Source organism: Anguilla anguilla, chromosome 4 (genome assembly GCF_013347855.1).
Source record: "Anguilla anguilla isolate fAngAng1 chromosome 4, fAngAng1.pri, whole genome shotgun sequence".
NCBI lineage: Eukaryota > Metazoa > Chordata > Actinopteri > Anguilliformes > Anguillidae > Anguilla > Anguilla anguilla.
In genome coordinates this window covers 14,982,968-15,002,393 of record NC_049204.1, presented here as the reverse complement: position 1 = coordinate 15,002,393, position 19,426 = coordinate 14,982,968, and the positions used below count along the sequence as shown (strand labels likewise).

Below are 19,426 nucleotides of genomic sequence, written 5' to 3'. Positions count from 1 at the left end.
TTCTTGGAATTTATTCGCTCAAATTAATTTTGGAAAGTGATACAAAATGCACAGACAGCTGTATTTGCTTTCTGTTTTACTGAATTTGCATTGACTTTGTCACAAGGAGGTCCGTGAGATAAGATGGAGCATTGTCATGTTGGAAAAGCTCAGTCGTGATCCGGGCAGCACTGTTTCAGATGCACTAGTGTCTCTGTAAGCTTGCGAGCTCTCTCTGGGCTCACGTAGGGAATCCCACATACAGCACTGAAGTCCAATCAAAGCCATGGACAAACTTCAGTGTTTGGCTGAGAGGCAGCTACTGTTTATAAATATGTCTGAGGTGTTGAAAAGTTTTTTTATGTACCAATCAAAGGTGAAAGAGGGGTCAGATTCAGTTCAAAGGACCATTTGTGACAAATGGTCCTAGAATCTAGAGGAATAACTTGTCTGGGTTGCCAAACTGGGGGGTATTAGAGCACAATATTCAATGTTTTATAACTTACTTTATATTTTATAGTCCCCTGAGGGAATTTTTGTGTCAGGCATCGCATAAACCACACCAAGCACAATACACAAAACACATAAAATAACATATGAGAAACAGTATACTCGCACATTATTCTAATCTAAAAGCAGACTGGAAGTAAATTGCACTGAACAATCATTTAGGAGAAATATTGCAGTTGGGATGAATGATTTGCCCTGTAAACTCTGTTCAGAGGTGCCCAACAGCATAGTCCAGGTGGGAATATTTCAAGTTAATTAAATAGAAGGATGTCTTGGACCTGACATTCTCTGAGTACCTACTGATGGACCTACGCCTACGGGTTGACCAGAGTACTCACTCCTGAATAAAAGGAACCAGAGTCATGGCAGTAAAACGTGGCCGCGGTGGCCTCACCTCGTGATTGGAGAAGAGCCTGACGCCTTCCATCTGGTGGAAGACGGGGTAGTGGCTGCTGTCGATCTCGTCTCGCCGGTACACGTCCCCCGCCACCAGGAAGGCGTCCAGCCCGCAGCGCACCAGGTCGCACTGGTGGGCCGAGGTGTGCGCTCGGAGCATGTGCCTCCGGTTCAGGTAGTAGTTGTCGCCCTTGTTCCTGCTGGCGTGGTCGGGGGGGATGAGCAGGCTGTCGAAGTTCTGCTCCACGGTCACCACGGGGCTCAGGTTGTCGTGGACCGAGAAGAGGGGCGTGCCCGACCGGCCCGTGTAGGTCCGGTAGAAGTGGGCCTTGATGCGCTCCTTGATGAGCCACAGCGGGTGGTGGGCTCGGTTGTGCAGGTTGCGCCCCACTTTGGAGAGGATCTTGGCAGTCACGTTGGTGTAGTCATCACGGTGGAAGAGTTGCCCTAGCACTTCCACAGACTCCTGCTGTCTGGTGAGGTGGGAGGCGGGGCCTTTCGTTTTCAGACCTCTGTGAGGGAGGAGCCTGTGGGTCAACGCCCAAGGGTTGACACTGACCCGGGGAGAATGTCCATTCAGGAAGGCTGGCTCCAGCAACGGCAGGAGTAACAAGGGGCGGGGTTTGCAGCACAGCCTCATGGTACCCGGTCCATCAGCCTGGTAAAGGAGAGGACACGGTAAGGGGGGTAAAGATGGCGACCATTTAAAATGCTTCTCAAGCACAGTGGCGCTAGAGGAGACAAGACAACATGATGATTGTAATGTTGAATACCTAGTTTCAGAATACTGCACATGAAAAATATTGATATGCTTTGATACATTTTTATTGTTATAGTATTTCATTGTTACGAAGGGGCATTGTTTGACTAAATAATGAGCTTGTGCCCATTTCTCTCTCCTAAAACATCAAAGGGAATTCCTTAGGCAACTAAAAGGCACGCTGAGGCCAAAATATATGAAAAATAGGGCGTCTGGTGTCACCTCTCGCTGGAAGGCTTGATTTATTCTCGGAAGAAACAACGGAACACAAAACTATTCAGCATGGTCACACCCGAGGGCCACTATTCCCTTTTGGATTTAAAGATTGAATATGCTGAGCTTCCATAAATAAAAAGTGCAAAAAGAAAATAACAATTGTGAATGCCATGGATATTTCTTTCAGGCTTTCCAGTTTGGGAACGCCATAGCACTGTCCAAGCCACATAATTGCTTTGTCACATGATAGATATTCTTTGCATTAGCTCAAAATTTTTGAATGACTTTTACTGTAAGTATTTTTCCCAAACCTTAGACCTAAACTCAGTCCTTGGTATAAATTGAGAAGACAGTTTAAAAAAAACATATTTCTACAAAGACATCTTAAGCTAAATATGAACTGTCTTTCAAGAAAGAAAAGTTTATATCAGTTGGGCAATCAGGCAGTAAGCAGCAAATCAGCACTCTTTCGTAATCTTTTAATTTAAAAAAGATTAAATGATTTTGGTTTGTCTGAATGTAAACTTGCAAATTAAACAAGCAAACTGCCTGTCAACACAAACAGTGATAACACCCCTTTGAGGACACCATATTAGAGATTTAGATGAAAGTCACTGAGAGAACATAATGTAAAATAAACAAACCAGGCAGAAAATGCAAAAGGGGGTGACAAGCATATTAAATCATTCTCGTGGCTCCCATCATAAATGGAAGTAAATCACACAGACGTACTCCTAGAACTTAAAATTCTATTTCTCTTACTCAGTCACCGTCTGATAATCACAATCCAAAACCCAGCAATGGACTGAAGGGAAGACCCATGGTCCTGGGCCAGGAGCAGCTCTCAAGATGGCTGGAAAACCAGAGCCGTGACCACTCCCACGCTTCACGGCGCTCTGCTCTACATCATACATCACACGCGCAAAGATGGCCGAGAAGAGAGGACGCGCGAGCGCCCGGCACAGCAGAACTGTCTCGGGAGATGAATGCTGGTGCTTTCTCCATCCTTCCCCAGCGGGGAATACCACTTCATCTACACCTGGAATCTCACTTGTAGAGAAATACACAGTGGTCCTCAAGCAACATGGAGAGTCGATTCCTTTGGGCATTAGTGTTTTTAATGCCAGAAAAGTAACAAAACATGATGTCAGATGACAGAAAAGTCCCCTGGCTGCTCTACATTCAAAGGCCACAACAAAATCATTCTCCTTTTCATTATATCATGAGGGAGGAAGACAGTCTAATCTCTGCTTTAATTCCTGATTATTCTTTAAAGTGTCACTGCGGGCTTTACGCTTCACTGTCACCACTTACACAGAATACAGAGAAGCTGAAGGACAAAAAGCTTAATCAATGTTACTGTCAAGCATTACAGAGTAATTATGCAAGGCACATAAGACTTTACAGCAATATGAAGGAAGATCAGATAGGTGTTCATTATTTGCACCAGATCTGGGTTTGCCACTACATACGCAATGAAAATGACTGAAAAGACAATTATTTTATAAAGACATTCATTTCACACAGATATATAATAGACTGCAAATGACAGAAATGAGGTATATGTCAAAACAGTAATTTAATTATTTGCTGAAAAAGGCCAAAATTGGTATGTTTGAGCTGCTGAAGCCATGCGGAAGAACAGCTGGGTTGAACATGGTAGGACAGAGTCATATTTATCCATGGCTAACAGCAGCTCTCTATTGAATTCTGTCAAATATTTGTCTTTCTCTTGCAATAATGCCTGAGAAAAAAGCATTGGCTGGAGTACCTGAGCAAGATTCAAAGGGGCGCAGATATTGCATATTAGATATCAGTTTGGTGAACCTCAAGCTTAACCAGTGTATGTCCGACATGGAACTAAATAAGGTATATTTGCAAGCATGTGTGTGTATGCAGACACATATTTCAATCATATTGGGTGGCCTGATACATCATCATACTTTCATACCTTTAATGTTAACATTATGTTAGTTGTGATGCATTGTCAATTCCAATTCATTTGACACGCTTGAGTAATTTCTTTTTTAAACAGTATCTGCGTGTGTGCATGAAATGAAGTATTCAAAGAAAAGGGTTTTTTAGTCAGAGAAGATCCACCCTCAACAGCTCCTGCTTCCATTCCATAACAGAGGAAGAATGAGCCTCCTTGTCTCTGCCCCTAAATCAAGTCATCCGTCCCACATCCACCAATCACAATCTGCAGGAGAGCAGCACAAATCTAGTGTGCCAGTGCGGGGTGTCAGAGTGAACGAGTGAGACAGACTAAGAGATTGTGAGGAGGAAGAGAGACATGATGCATGTCTTCATGCATATCATGCATATTATTTCACATGGGCAGGTCTTTCAAGCTCCTATATGCAGTCAAGAGAGTGAGCTTCACTTTCGTTTTTCACAATTTGGCAATTGTTGCCCTGTTAGACATAATAATAATAATAATAATAATAATAATAACAATAATAATAATAACTACTGTAATTGTTGTTGTTTTATTATTATTACTATTATTATTATTACTATCATTATTATTATAAACATGCACGTTTTTTTAGCTCAGATGTAAAATAGAGGATGTGTTTAAAACCAAGATTTAAATTAGTTCCTTGTTGCACATTTCCTTTCAATATTATTGTCTTCATTTAATGTACAGCCAGGCTCAATGGAGCGCAGTCCAGCACAACAGTACCACAGTCACAGCACCAAGTGTACCAACACAGCCATTCAAAAGCAACAGCATAGCTACAAGCCAGAGCAATAGCTCAGTAAAAGCCCATGTCATGCCTATTTGGAAATATATCATACCATTTTGGGATGGACATGTGTTCTTAAATATATTTTTATTGTTTTATTTATAAAACCATGCACCAGAGTGGTAAGACAAGTGATCAGTTTTGTTAAAAACAAGATAAGACAGCTGATATCACATATATTACAGTATAATTGGTTTTGGCCAGTGGTAATGAACCCTGCTACTGGTGATCTACTGTCCTGCAGGTTTTCATTTCAAGCCTAATTTGGCATACCTGACTCTACTAATTAGCAGCTCAACAAGATCTCTAGCTGTTGAAGGAGGGGTGCTTTGTTAGGGTTGGAATGAAAACCTACAGGACGGTAGACCTCCAGGAACACGGTTCATTACCACTGGTTTAGGCAGTTTGGTTGGCTTTACCCAAGAGGGCCACAGTACCTTGTGTGAATATGGATGTATATGTGCAAATGTGTGTGTGTGTGAGTGTGTGTGTATGTGTGTGTGTGTGTGTGTGTGTGCGTGCGTGCGCGTGTGTGTCTGTCTCATGGGTAGGAGCAGTAATTGGATTGAGGTGACAGAGTCTGATTGCTCTCAGTCAGCAGTTCATCTCCAGCCCTTGAGCGAGAGCCAGGTTGAGACACAATCAATACAGGGGATCAGAGTGTCCACACCTGTTAGAGCTGAGCCCAGCTCCTCACAATGGAGAGGAGGCTCAGCCTGGCTTAGTATCTGACACCAGCATACAGATAAGCACGCACATATCCACCCAAACATACAGGCAAACAGGTAAACACACATACGCACATGCACACACAAACAAAAATGCGCACACACACACACACACGCACACAAATGCACACACACTTGTACACACACACACACACGCCCACACATGTACACACACACACACGTACACATAAACACACACGCCTAGACCCACGCGCACACACACATGCACACACATGCACACACATACACACGCGTGCACACACACACACAAACACACACACACACACACACACACACATACACACACCAGCAATACAGCAATACGCCAAGCACAATCACATTAATCAAATCTTTTGTTTTTCACAAGCAAATAAATAACATGAGGTTGGTGGACTTCAGAGATTTATGAATGCGCACAGGCAATTTATCCTGCGTTTAAAATATGAAATCTTATCGGAATCGAACTGGGGCACGCTGCGACTGTCCTCCACGGTTGATTAAATCGGGCATGGACAGAGGAATCGTCTCACTCCGTGGCCTGTGGATATGCCTCTGCAGGGGTCAAAGGGCACACACCTGCCTTCCCTGACCCAGCGTGGGGGCTTCTATTTTTATCGGAGAGCGTCACCCCTGGCAGCCCCGCAGCTGTGGAGAGCAGAGCTCTCTTTTCCCCGTCCTTCTTCACATCAATGCACTTGCCCCCCGATGACCGTAAATATCAGCCCAGGAGGACACCTGTGCTTTCACTGCTGGGGACAGAATGACCCCTAGAGAACTGCAGGAAGGGCAAGCTGTAGCCCCAGAAGGAGAACTAGTCCAGCTGTAGATGCTGATCCACTGTACAGTGCTGCAGTACAGTATACCTTCTGTACCGGGGTGCAAATACTATTACAGTGCATACATGTATTCTAATTGCAAAATAAAGGCCAAGGGCCATTCTTTGGGGGGTTTGCACATTTTCACTGTGTCTGCATGGGGTGTGGGCCCAGAGGTGAATTTGTGGCCTGTCTGGGGTTTAGTCCTGCCTCTTGCCCATTGCATGCTGGGATAGGCTCCAGCCCCCCTGCAACCCAGACCAGGAATAGGCAGTTTAGAAAACAGACAGATGGATTATTTGCTCTTGGAAAGCAATAATCCCCATTGCTAATGGTCTACCTCCACTCTGTGCCAGCACTTTAATGTATTTTTTTTTTTTGCACTTGGACCTTAGATTAGTCTGGTGAAATAAGCTCAGTGATCAGCTTTTCTAACCTTTTCTTTTTCTCTCCTCCAAATTCGGAAAGTCAAACTGCATTCGCTTGCCTACATCGATTCAATAAGACTCTCTGTCAAGAAAAGCAGACGCTCTCCTTGCTCTGGCAGACGCCGCTATTTTCCCCGCTCCGCCCGGCTGTCCATGTCATCGCATCGAAGGTGTGTGCTTCGTGAACAGGTAGACAGCAGGCCCCAGTTCAATTAGAGGAGGGGCTCTTGCACAATGGGGCGAGGGCTATCCCACTGACCGAAACCCTTTTACCCCAGGTGCCGCGATGGACAATTACACGTCGGCCGGCAAGGCTTCCTGCTGTCATTAGCACTGCAAGGATCAGGGTTTGATATCAGGGTTCTGGACACAGCCGCATTGTGACCAATGTCTTAACTGGAGCTGCCCGGCCCCAAGAAGTCATTTGCTTAGGAAACATATTAGGAACATAAAAGACGTACATGTGCTATACAGCCTCATTGAAATCAACCTTCAGACCTTAACCTAAATCGGTCTGACATCTACAGGTGCTCCAGATTTAAGCGTGATAAATTATTTCCAATTTTGCATAGCCAAAAATAAAATAACCTCCCTGCTTCCTCATTAGAATGACAATAGTGATATTATCTCTAGAGGCCGAGGTTAGAACAAGGTTAGAAAGCCCCTCTTTAGACAGCAGTGGAAGTGTGGGAGAAATGGACGGTTTGCAGGGATCAGGCCAAAGACGAAAGCTTTCACTGTAAAGGCTGTAAGGGGAGACTACAGGGATAAAGAGAGCCCTCAGAGGCTCATTCCATCGGACTCCGAGCGCGGCTCCACGCGCTTTATTGATGCTTCCGCAGACGGCGCGGAACGCCGCGCTCGCCGTCTAATCGCGGCGTGAGGCTCATTCGCTCGGGCCTCCTGGTGATCGGCCATCGAAACAACGCCCGGGCGAGCGCGCGGTCCGCTTCCCCCCGCCGTCTCCGCTCAAACTAAGACTCGGAGATTAGACCGCGGTGATGATAATCATCATCATCATCATCATCATCATGGCCGCTCTGAGGATGACGATAATGGAGCTGACGGGATGACGGGCTAAAAGCGTCCCGGGGAGCAGATACGGCCATCGCTCCTCTCCGCTGTCCTGCGGGCGAGGCCCCGGTTTTACGCACTGATCATCTCTGTGACAGCAGAGTGAGATTGGGGCAGTAAATCTCCCTCACAATGGCTGGCATGCACCAGAGGGAGGAGGGGAGGAACCGAACAGAAGGAGGGCGAGATGGAGGCAGTACCGAGGGGAGGGGGAGCGAAAGACAGAGGGGAAGCAGGAATGAAGAGGGGATGGAGAGAGCTGGAGGAGATGACAGAGAGAAGAGTTACACACTATAATATTTAATCCTGGATGCAGTATTCTCAACTCTTAAAAGGCCCCTATACTCCACTCGTAGTACAGTGATTGACAGTGAAATGGTATCGAAAAATTGACAGTAAATTGCTTTCTGCCTGTTCATAATGATTTCAGCTTTAAACTTTAGATCTTCAAAACCAATTTTTGAGACCAAATGAATAAAAAAACAAAAAAACAATCACTTAGGAATGCGATGACTGGGTACTACTTTGTAAGAAAAACAACACATTAAATTACTGGCATTTGGCAGGTGCTCTTATCCAGAGCGACTTACAATGGGGAAGGGGAGGACTAGAGAGGAAAGGAGGTGGAGGCAGTACCTGGGGGAGGATCAACAACCATGTTATAGGTCAGGCATACTCAAATCCAGCCCTCAAGGTCCATAGTACTGCTGGCTTCCTCTTCTGGCTGATAGTCCAAAGCCTAGTAATGTCACTGATTGGCCAGAGATTACACTAAGCTGGTGTGTCAGGATTCAATCAGTCCCTGATTAGAGGGGAGGAACAGATAGATTTGAATATCCGCGTAAAAGGTATGAGCGATAACATGATGAAGGGGCGAGTCAAAGTTCTGAGGCGGTGGCAGTTGAGGCGCCATTAGACATCGATCTGCGAAAACGCAGTTACGCTGATACAAGAGCCGCCATGATTAACGCTTTGAAGGGAAAGGGCAGTGTTGTCATGGTACGGTCCTCGTTCCCCTCCTCGCCGTCATCTGTGCTATTTCCAGGGCCAATCTGGCACCGGCCGGGCATCATGTGAGCATTTTCCTGGGGAGCCTGGCGCCCGCTCACACTTTTTCACCCAACGCTCCGCTCAGCCTTTCATCCTGGCTACTCCGATATGCATAACAAGGGGAACAGCGCTAAACTCCGACCGGAGACCCGGGGCTTGCCAACACCGCTCCCAACACCAACAGCACACCAGCCGGGCTGGCAGGTTTGGCACAGCCCAGTAACAAACTGGGCACTGGAAACTCCCAACAACAAACAGCCCCAGCTTAAATACTGAGCCCAGCGGATAACATTGTTTAAGGATTGATGCTGTCTTCTTTGTTTTTTCCCCCCATACTTGGTGTACTAGGCCAACAACCATTGCTCATCAGTGCAATGGTTGTTGCAAATATGATGCAAATATGAGCTTTCAACAGTTATGCATATTAGACCATACACACCAAATTAAAGGCACCCTTTTCAACTGTCATTTCAAAATTCCACAAAATGTGCCACCCAGATACAAACCTACAGAACCGTACTTCCGAATCTTTGAATTACACAAAACTCACACAAAATTTCACAGAGCAGATGCCTTTTCTCTTTTTTAAAACTTTAAGCTACGTTGGATGGAATGACAGTTATCCAGCCACTATCAAAGCATTCTCAAGTCGCCACCGGAGACCTGAAAATTCAGAAGTATTAGATGAATGACTGGACAGAGTTTTAGAAGTGTAAAGAAACAAATCGATATGGAGAGAAACACTGTTGAAACATCGGAGGCAGTACCGGGTCCCCAGCGAAAAAGAACTGAAACCGTTTGTTGCACTTGCACGCCTGTCAGAAGCGGTTTGCGCACGAGGCTAAGTGTGACATCAGCCATCCGAGTGGAGGACAAAGATGAGACTGATTACGGAGTGTGAAGCTGGCAATACATCACACATGGCAGAATGCACTCCGTTCGCAATTACACCCGGATAAAAATACCAGCGGCCCTCGCAACAGTTCCCCAAAAAAGCCAAACAGCAAAACACCAAAAGCCAAAGCATCCGTCAGGCGACTTTCTCACAAGTTTTTGCAGGCACGTACACGGCAACACATCGTTTTGTCTTTGAATTAAATTTGAATAATTGTTCATCGGGGCATTGCTGCTATTTGCACGTTCCAAACTTTTTGAACTTAAATTAAAAAAAGCGCCTTGCTTTGCTTCTTAATTATTTTTTATCACATTTTTGTCACAGGCGAGCGAGAGCCAGACACTTCTGTCAGCCACACACTTCGTATAGCCTAGCTTCGTCGCCTGGCTAAGCTGCATAGCCATTGGATCAGAGAGGGAACTTCATGTGCTGCTGGAAAGGACAGATTGCAGCTGCCCAGTCAACCAAAGGAGCCACTGCTACATGAATACAGACAAGGGCTCTCCCACAGAGCAAACCCAGGAAAGTCCTTCCTGGGCAAATCCCTGGCTAAGCACAAGCTACCTTGCAGCACATACTGATTCTGATCTAATTCCAGATCATGAGGTGTTTTTATTATAGTTCATCATAGTGTTTTTTTGTTGTTTTTTGCAGACTTAAGCCACTCGGGAGCCTCTTGCTTCAACAATGTATTTGACATTTCACTCTTTCTTGCTATACATAGCCTAATTCAAATTAATTGGTCACCATCTGTTTTGTGGGAATTACTGAAGAGAGTGAGACTGAAAATTCACACTTTACTAATAAGGTATAAGATATTGAACTTAAGGCCTATTTTATGCTATTTTATTTATGCTATTTTAAGCACCCATTAAATATACAGTACCAATTTGTCTGTTTTGAAAAATTAAGTTTTCAGAGGCATGCATAGCAAAATATTAAAACAAAACCTACATTGGGCTCATTAGTTTTGACATTTACTCCTCAGAACTGACATCCTGGTCCTTTTGAGCAAGTTTGTGGTTTGGCCTGAGAGAACCGTTATTGCATGTGAGTACTCCGATTTTCATCCAATAGAAGGCCATAGACAAATAAGAAAATACAGCACAGTTCCCAACACCTGTTCTCATCACTGATATCTACATCATCCAGACAGCTCATTCTTTTTTACCTCCTAGTCCATCAGACACCATTTCCCATAGCAAACACTGACAAAGGTCGCAGAAGCTACAGAGAATCAATACAGTATAGATACAAAAAACAGCCAGTGTTTTTATCCTTGTCTTTTTGAGAACTTCCTGCTGCTGAAAATATTTCTCAAGTCTCCATTCAGAAAGACAATGATAATGTGTGGAAGTTTTGCATCTGGAACATTTTCACCAGCTTGTCTTTGCAAAAATCAAACAATCTCTCTGGCAGAAGTACCCCCCCCCCCCCCCAAACACCTCATTTCTCACTGATGTGTTGCCAGGATTGCAATGCCAACAGAGGGCTGTCGCAGTAGGAGAAGCCTTTCGGTAAACACTGATACTTCAGATGGACCATCCCCTGTGTATACACACAGAATATCTTTGTTATGCCGAGGAACAAAATAACTTTCCTGCCTGCAGCTACACATTCCCTAACACACACACACACACACACATAATTTTATTTTTGCATATCCAATGTATTAACTAAAACCAACTTTCCTGTTAAATGTAGGCTACTGCCTAAACTATCCAGGGACAATGCAGTCTCACTGACAGCAGTCTGAAAGCAGATCTGCCAGCTCAGATGGGATATTAAGTGGCGGGTTAAACGACTGACTGGGAACATAATAGGTGCCCCGGGCACCTCTGCCCATCGCCCTCTCACAGCGCATCGTGGGCAGGCTAACTGGCTGCTGCCACAGGAAAGGTCAGGCTGGGCACCTTGCCAGGGCGGCCCCCGCATTCGCCAAAAGACAGGTGCCCCGTTCCTGTCCGCTGGTAAGCAGGCGGTGACGCGCGCGGCAGTGCTACAACTCGAACTACCCGCCCACAACAGCCTCCTTCCTTCCATTGATTTCACGTTTCAGAGATATCTCTGGAGCGTGGTCAAACTAATGCCGCTTAAATCAAACTGCTTTGCGTTGGCTGAGTCATCATACCCACTTTGCTACTGGTAAAATACACTGGTGCTTTTAATATACAGTGCACAACAGTCATAGTCTATATTGGGAAGTGTGGAGCAGTGGGAGAGATAAGTAAGTAGCTCCAAAGCAAGGCAAATTTCGCTGGACCACTAAGAAATCTGTTACTGTTACATCCGGTCCCCCTACATGTCTCCCTCCTCTTCGCTCCCCAACCCTCACCGGGGCAGCAAACATGTCCCCTTTTTAACTTCTTCTGAGCCACCCAAGCCAGATACCGTCCTACCTGACACAGTGAAAATAACACAACGGCCACACCCGGCCTGTAGTTTACACTGTCGAAACAGCTGGGCCTTTCTTACGGTGACTAACTTTTCAATTACGGGAGAACTTTTGGTGTTTTTTTTTTCGCCTGTCTTTGCCTTATTGTTGAAAAGCTCTCCGGACTGTGTGCGGAGTACTGGTTCAGGGTGTAGAAACATTGCTCTCAAAGTTCAGCCGTGTGGCTGTGGAGAGAAAAGATTGATTTCCCTAGGCTGTTGCAGAGTGTTAGCAGAGGCCGCGCACTTCATTCCAGGTGGGGTTCCAGACAACAAACACAATGAAAGGAAGGACAATTCAATACTCAACCTTTTTTTTTGTTTTTGGAAATAGCTCTGAGACAGAGCCAAGAGAGGATTACTGCTGCTTCTGGGACACCTGAGAGACAACAGCTGCTAAGCCATGGATGGAATTATCTCAAATTGAATCCTGAAGCATTTGTCAAACTCATTTAGAGCAAATATCGCATTATACAACCTTCTTGCTAAACATGTCTATTTAAAACTGGAATGACAGCAGCCAAGAATTAAATGCACTCTGCAGCAAAGTGATTCTCTCTTTGGTAAAAAAGCTATTTGGATGTCATATACCTCCACCATGGGCAGAATTTAGGAAGAGTAATGGCAGTGATAAGGTCTAGACCGGGGTGCCAAAATAGCAGCACCAGAACACATTTCACCATGCGGGTGGTAGCGCGTGTGGGTGTGTTCTGAGACTGAATGAAAATAGTCACTCAGGACCAAATGACATCAACCTTGACCTGCAAGGGCAACGCTATACCCTTACACAACCCAATAATGCCACCCAAAGCAAGTCAGGAAATGCATTGCACATGCTTTCAGAACCACCTTCTTTGTTGGAACCTGTTGCATCTCCACTTTTATGTTCACTACCAATAAATGTACATTACAAAACCCTCTTGGCAAGCAAAGTAAATCACCCAACACGCACACATAAAATTAATGTAATGGTAATAGTGTCATGGTTGACACTGCTGCCGTGACATGGGTCCATTTACGGCTTCAGCTTCAAGTTTCATTTACAAGAAGAAACAAGTGGTCAGGTATTTTACATTGTATCACCAGTAAATGAAGTTGTTCAAATCAGTTGTTCCCCATGGTTGGGGGTATTCATTGCTATCAGTGTTTAGCAATAATTAACACTCTGAATTTACCAAGTTACCATGAAAGTACCATGTTGAAGTAACTAATCAATTATCAGGCTTCAAACATTACATAGGCTAAATGTATGCCTAAGGGTACTAAGATCCGTAGCACCACTGTCTTCAGGGTGTGCAGTGAGCAGGTGGCCACTGGATTATCTGAATTAGCTGCTCTTCATTCGCCAGGATCCGCAAACTGAAGTGGGCAGCCAGTTACTGGGACACCAGGTGGTAAGATGGCACACTTCCCATGAATCCCCCCTCCCTGGCCGCCGATTGCAGCCCTCTGAGTTCTAACTCCACCTGAGCACACAAATCCATTACAAAGTCGCTGGCCAAGCTCCTCTCCGCAAAATTGTGCTCAAACACAAGAATCAAAGCCCCAAAGCTTCCCCTGAAGGTAATTAATCTTCTTTTGAAATGATAAATAAATAACACCAGCACATTTTGGCCGCACTGGACAAAGAGGTGTCACAGCTAAACAGTTTACTTCCTTTGCGGTTTTTCTTTGCCAGATTAAAGTTGAATTTTATTCCCTCCCGAATATCTTCAGTTTTAAAGTTAGATTGCCATTGGCTGCCATTGTAATGCAAGTGTCCTATTATTTCTGTATTTAATAGCTGTTCAGTCACACCCTTATTAAAATCCTTGGGTTTTGTGATAAATTTGTTGGCTCCATTCACACGTTTTCCCAAATTCATTTACAATTTCGCCCAACTCAGCAGCTTGGTTTTTAGCAGATGAACCTAACAGACTTCCTCTGGGGTTTGAACCTGATGTCTTCTCTGTGCACATCTAAACTTATTGTGCCCAAATACATTTTACTTAATGAGCTTTCCAATAAGTTCTTGCAGATAACTTGCACGGAAAAATATGCTATTTCAGTTACTTGGTTTTTATGGGATGAGGCCAACGCACCTCTTATATGAGCTAGAGTCTGGACTGCCAAAGTGCTTCTTCGGTTTTCTCTTACTGGGTTTAATGACTACATGGTCAGGGGCAATTCAACCAAAGAAAAAGGTGGCAAGGCCTTAACATTCAATTCAAACTTGATGACAGCCATTTTTTAGTGTGGCCTAACCCCCTGTTCACACATTGAGCAACTCGTTGATCAGGGGCTGCAAGTCCATTTCTTTTCAATGAAGCTGAGAGATCCAAGCAACTGGGCTGATGTTGCCAGAGGGAAGTTGCCGACGGCTAAATTTCTTGCGGGCACCACCCGCCAACAGCCAATCAGAGTTCCGTGCTTCCTTGTTTTCCTACTGGCAGGATACTGTTTTGTCAATCACTGTTCTGCCCCAAGGTTTTCTGCCAAAACCATTTTGGGCTTTCAACAGATTCTAATAAAATAAAGTCTCGTCTTTCATAATTTGTATATGTTGTTTACTAAATCAGATTATAAACACAGTTTTGAAGCTTCTTTAAGCTGGATGACAAGCGTGCAATTTGAAAGTTTGCTTGGAAAGCTTGGAAAGTTACCATCAGTAGTGTTGCCATCCATCATACTGTCATATCTATCTATCTATCTATCTGATAACAATGACCAGTGTTACAACTATAAAAACTGTTTTCTTCATCAAAAACCTGTAGCTGCATAAGATCATGAAGAGGACACAATGGGAAGCTCTTGCCCCGCCCTCAGCATAGCAGACTTGAGCGAACCATACTAATACAATTCATAACACAATTCTGACTCAGTCCATTGATGAAATTTAAGGCACAGAGGCTTTTCATTTCGGTATGTTGGAACATTTAAAAACATTACTGAAGCCTGATAAAACAGAGTTCTCCCTACATCACCGCTCATTTTCCAATACCGAGTCTTGTTTAAATGACCAGGCTAATCATCTTACTTTTCACTATGGCTTGTTTGTTTAAACTTCAAATATAATTGCATTATGTCTGAAACAACTGACACTCAGTAATCAGTGATCAAACACTCAGTAAATCATGGATTTATATTCAGATCAAAGCATGGCATGCAGAGCTACCTGTCACGTTACAATGTCACTTCCCAAGAACATGGGTTTTAACCATGGTTATTTAGTATGATGGAACTTAAGAGTTTACCATTTAAATACATTTACAGAGTCGCTAAAAATAATGTGCACCTTCACATGTGGCAAATATTGGTCAGGCCCATATTTAAGTGACAGCAATGTCCACTGACATCATGTTGTTCCTTATTTAGGTCCTGTATCAATTGCTAACAAAAATACAGCCGCCTTTAATTACTACATACTATGACAATGAATGTTTGCATGCATAGCGTGCACAACATCCTTTTTCGGAAAGATATACATCGATAGGGTTTTTATAGACAACGATGGCCTAAAACACTTCTGGAATCTTTCAATGGTCAAATTCAGCAGCTAAAATCTTCCGATCGCCTGAATGTATTCAGCATGACTCACAACTCTGTGGCAGTGTGAAAGAGGTCAAATCCCTCGCTTCAACGCCGCGATTAAAGTATGACGGGTCAGCTGGCCCGGCGGTCAAAGCTTCCTCCGACATGAGCCGCGTTCCCTTGAGGCCTGACTCAGCCCCAGGGCCCCCTGACAGTCTCTAGAGACGCCATTAGGGGGGCTTGATCCAGGGCTGGGTCAGCCCTCTGCTGCATGAGCACAGCTGAAAATTCAAATGTGTATCTCCTCTTTCCTTCGATTACAGTTCACAGTTCAAACACACGATTGCTATTCGCCTTGGTTTCTTAAGCTGATGGACTGAGATGTTAGACCTCACACACTTAAACATGACAAAAGCAATACACACCTTTTCAGAAGAAGTATGGGAAGCTACAGTAGCAAATCTTATCTATGTACCTGGATGTCTTTACTGGTAATTGATTTGCTACTTTGATGACTCTTAAAGCCTTACTCCAGTGTATTTTGTTGATGACAGGTACTGTAGTTGTCCGTGCCAACACTGTGTCTTCACTTATTAAAAAGGCATTTCATATTAAATAATTAACACTATTTGACTCCAAGAAGAACTATAGGACCATACATAAGAGTATAACATATACTATTTGGCCTACAGCTTCAAAAGACTGTCAGCGGCCGCAGTGTGGCCTTTAAGAACTGTGAGGTGCAGTGCGACTGGGGTTTCCTTCCCTCAACACATCGCCCCGCTGCCACCCTGGTCGGTCAAAATAATGACACATCTCCTAAACGGGCCTTGTGACAAGCTGTCCCATTTCTGAGAGACAGGGGGAGGGAGGGGTCTGGATTCGCGCAGGACAGCAGAAAATAACGCCTATCAACAGAAAAACATGAACAAGTATAGGGGGGAAAGAAAAATGACACAATAGCCCTGACAATTTGGAAATTATTCCGGATTAAGTGAGTGGGACCTCCTCTTTTTTTCCAGGGGATATTTGCAGGAGTTAACTCTAAATGGTGCTGATGCTTGAAAAATGCAACACCATCGCCACAAATCCAAATGTGCCAGGATCGCATTAAAAGCACTACAGATGAAAGGTGGAGTGTTGATCGGTTATCCGACAACTACTCAATGAGCTATCAATGAGGGACAGATGGGACACAACAGAGAGCATCAGGTCAACTGAAAGACCAGCCCTGATTTGAAAATACTTGAGTTTTGGACAAACACGTTCTGTGCGATGTGATACAATTTAATCCTGGCTGGGTCGGAATTGAAAATTGCTACATAATTGAAATCATAACCAATAAGTTTACTGCAAATAATCTGTTGGGTATGTTGGATGCCAGGTGCCTCAGATTATCATGATTGTCCATGGAAAAGCCACCAACGACTGACAAACGGAGTTGCCATGAGCTACAAATTCAACAAGGTCTGACGCCTTTGGTCAAGGCTGAACCTTCTTGAGTGTTGCCAACTGTGTTTTTGTTTTTTTTGGAGCGTGCTTACTCTGTGTGTGCGTGCAAAAGGGTGTGTGTGGTAGTAGTTGTGAATGAAAGGGGAGAGGTGTGGAGGCAGGATTAGTTTCACAGTGGTAGCAGAGGGCAGTTGGAGGTGGTCCAGGGTGCGTGGAGCTCCACTCAACGGCAGGGCCCGGAGCTGGAGGCTCCGCAGGGCCAGAAAGTGCTGTCCTGAGCAGATGGGAGAGACCCTTGGAGCAGCCCCCTTAATCCTGGGAGGCCTCATTACCAAGCGGTAACCGTCCTCCCAACAGCATGTGTGTTTTAGTGCTCTGCCTCTCAATCTGTATCTCTACTGTCCTCTTGTTCAAAATAAACCAATGTCTGTAAAAGTAAAATGTAAAAGTAAAGATCTCAGACAGACACATTTCTCGAAAAAGGTATATTTACATAAAAATAAAAGAATACGCACGCACGAACGAACGCACGCACGCACGCACACACACAAAACTAGGAACAAAAGCACCTTAAGGGACAGCAACCCTTTTCCATTTAAGCCCTAAAAACCAGTCCTGGGATGATTTTTGTCTTATATCTCATGCACTTCATTATAATCCCATCTGTGACTAAACCAGGTCTCCCTCACTGTGCTTTCAATAAAATTGCATAAAGGTAGACAAAATTGTTATCAATTCTGTCTCTTTAAAGTTATGCTTGCTGCATTGGGGAAAATATTTTTCTGTCATTTTAATCTAGCCGTGCCCTGCCCTGATGAAATGCAAAACAATTTCTTTGACAGAATCTATGAGACAAGGGAAAAAGGCTCAACAAAAGTGTTGAAAATGTGAAACTATATTTTCACATTTCCCTGTGATGTGAGTATAGGCTAAGCGATGAAGGAGTGATTGATATGAGACTTCCTGAAGCTCAAGAGAGTCGTTCAAAAGGTTCATTTTGGAAGGACAAAAACATGAATGGAATAATAAGTCATGTTTGAAGATAAATAATGCGGACCTTTTTTCTGGAAGACAGCAATGAGACCTATGCCAGTTTTTTTGAATACAAAAATGACTGATTACCACCACAGAGTCTGAGGCCCATGCAAGTTTAGGTTTAGCTGCCTGACAGGTGCCCAAACACACAAAGTCACACAACTAAAATATTTTCCCTTAGCTTAGACGTACAAATATAAATAAAAGTATGAGAACTTTTCCCTCACAAACATAATTTTGTGTCTTGAACTAGCTAAACTGCATTTCTAAAAAAAGTTATGAATAAATAAATAAATAAAAATAAAACATACACTTGCATTTATAAGTCAGCTTTAATAAGAATGTTGATTGGATCAAGTCTGTATCATGTTCTTAGTGAGTTAGACTAGGCATGTGAGACAAAGAAAACTGGCAAAGAATTGCAAGTTAACTTTTTCTCCATCTTCAGCCTCTGGGCAGCTTTAGGCCATTCTGATTGGTAAGTAACTCAGCATTGTGTTGGGTGTCCACATGGAACACCTAGCACCGTTCAGCTGGCTTGACTCGAGAGATTCTATGCTTTTAGAGTACATGGCTTTCAGCTTGCACAGTAAACAAACCTCTCAATGCAACTCCCCTCCGATGCTCCTCTCTTCATCTCAAGCCTTGCCATTGGCTTATGAGTTATTCTGGGATGCTGGCTGTTATCAGTATACTTGTTTATTTTCACATTGGCTTAGCCTTGCACTACATAAGGGACACCCACGTGAACTTGGACATAAAATTTATGTGATGCCTCAATCAAATACCAAATCTTATGATTGCACCTAAAACAGATTGCATTTTTTCAAAGATTGAAATCTTTTTGACGTATGAAGTGCTTAGTTTGCGTACGTGCATTTTTCACAAACACATAAGCCATAGAATCCAATATGATGCCAAAACCACTGGAAGGACACAAAAAACCAACATACTGTGTCCCTGTTAAAGGGCCAAGCACATGAACTGCCCTTGCCTGAAACTTTTGCAACAGGTTACACCAATTGTGAAAGTATAATGGTAGGCTACATTTTGTATAATTACACACTATATTTATATCAAGACTGAGCACTTACTTCACATGCTGTTTATATATTCCCCTTGTTTCATTATAGCATTTCCTTCACCAAGTGCTCGATATCCGTTTTGTGCATATATGCAAAGTCCGGAGGATTGTTGAATTTGTGCCAACAAAAGCAGAGCTTTAGTGAAAAAAGCCATCATTCACTCAAATCGTCCTTAACAATGTAATAAGGAACAAACCTCAGTTTCACTACATTTACTCTGATATTTAATATCTGCCCCTTTTTCATTCTCTTCGTGAGGCGATTACAATTTCTACTTCTGGACAGCCGTTTAATTTTTCCAAATTATTAT

The 19,426-nt window shown here is 43.8% G+C and overlaps 1 protein-coding gene across 3 annotated transcripts in view; it reads right to left on the bottom strand.

Annotated features, from left to right (window-relative positions):
• Positions 1-19,426, bottom strand: part of LOC118225576 (phenylalanine--tRNA ligase, mitochondrial-like) — a 108,295-nt gene that overhangs the window by 74,658 nt on the left and 14,211 nt on the right. For all 3 annotated transcript variants that reach the window (XM_035414147.1, XM_035414146.1, XM_035414145.1), the window contains one exon: positions 884-1,543. In XM_035414147.1, the coding sequence (XP_035270038.1) occupies positions 884-1,525 (642 nt within the window). In that variant the 5' untranslated portion in view covers positions 1,526-1,543. The remainder of the gene's footprint in view (positions 1-883; positions 1,544-19,426) is intronic.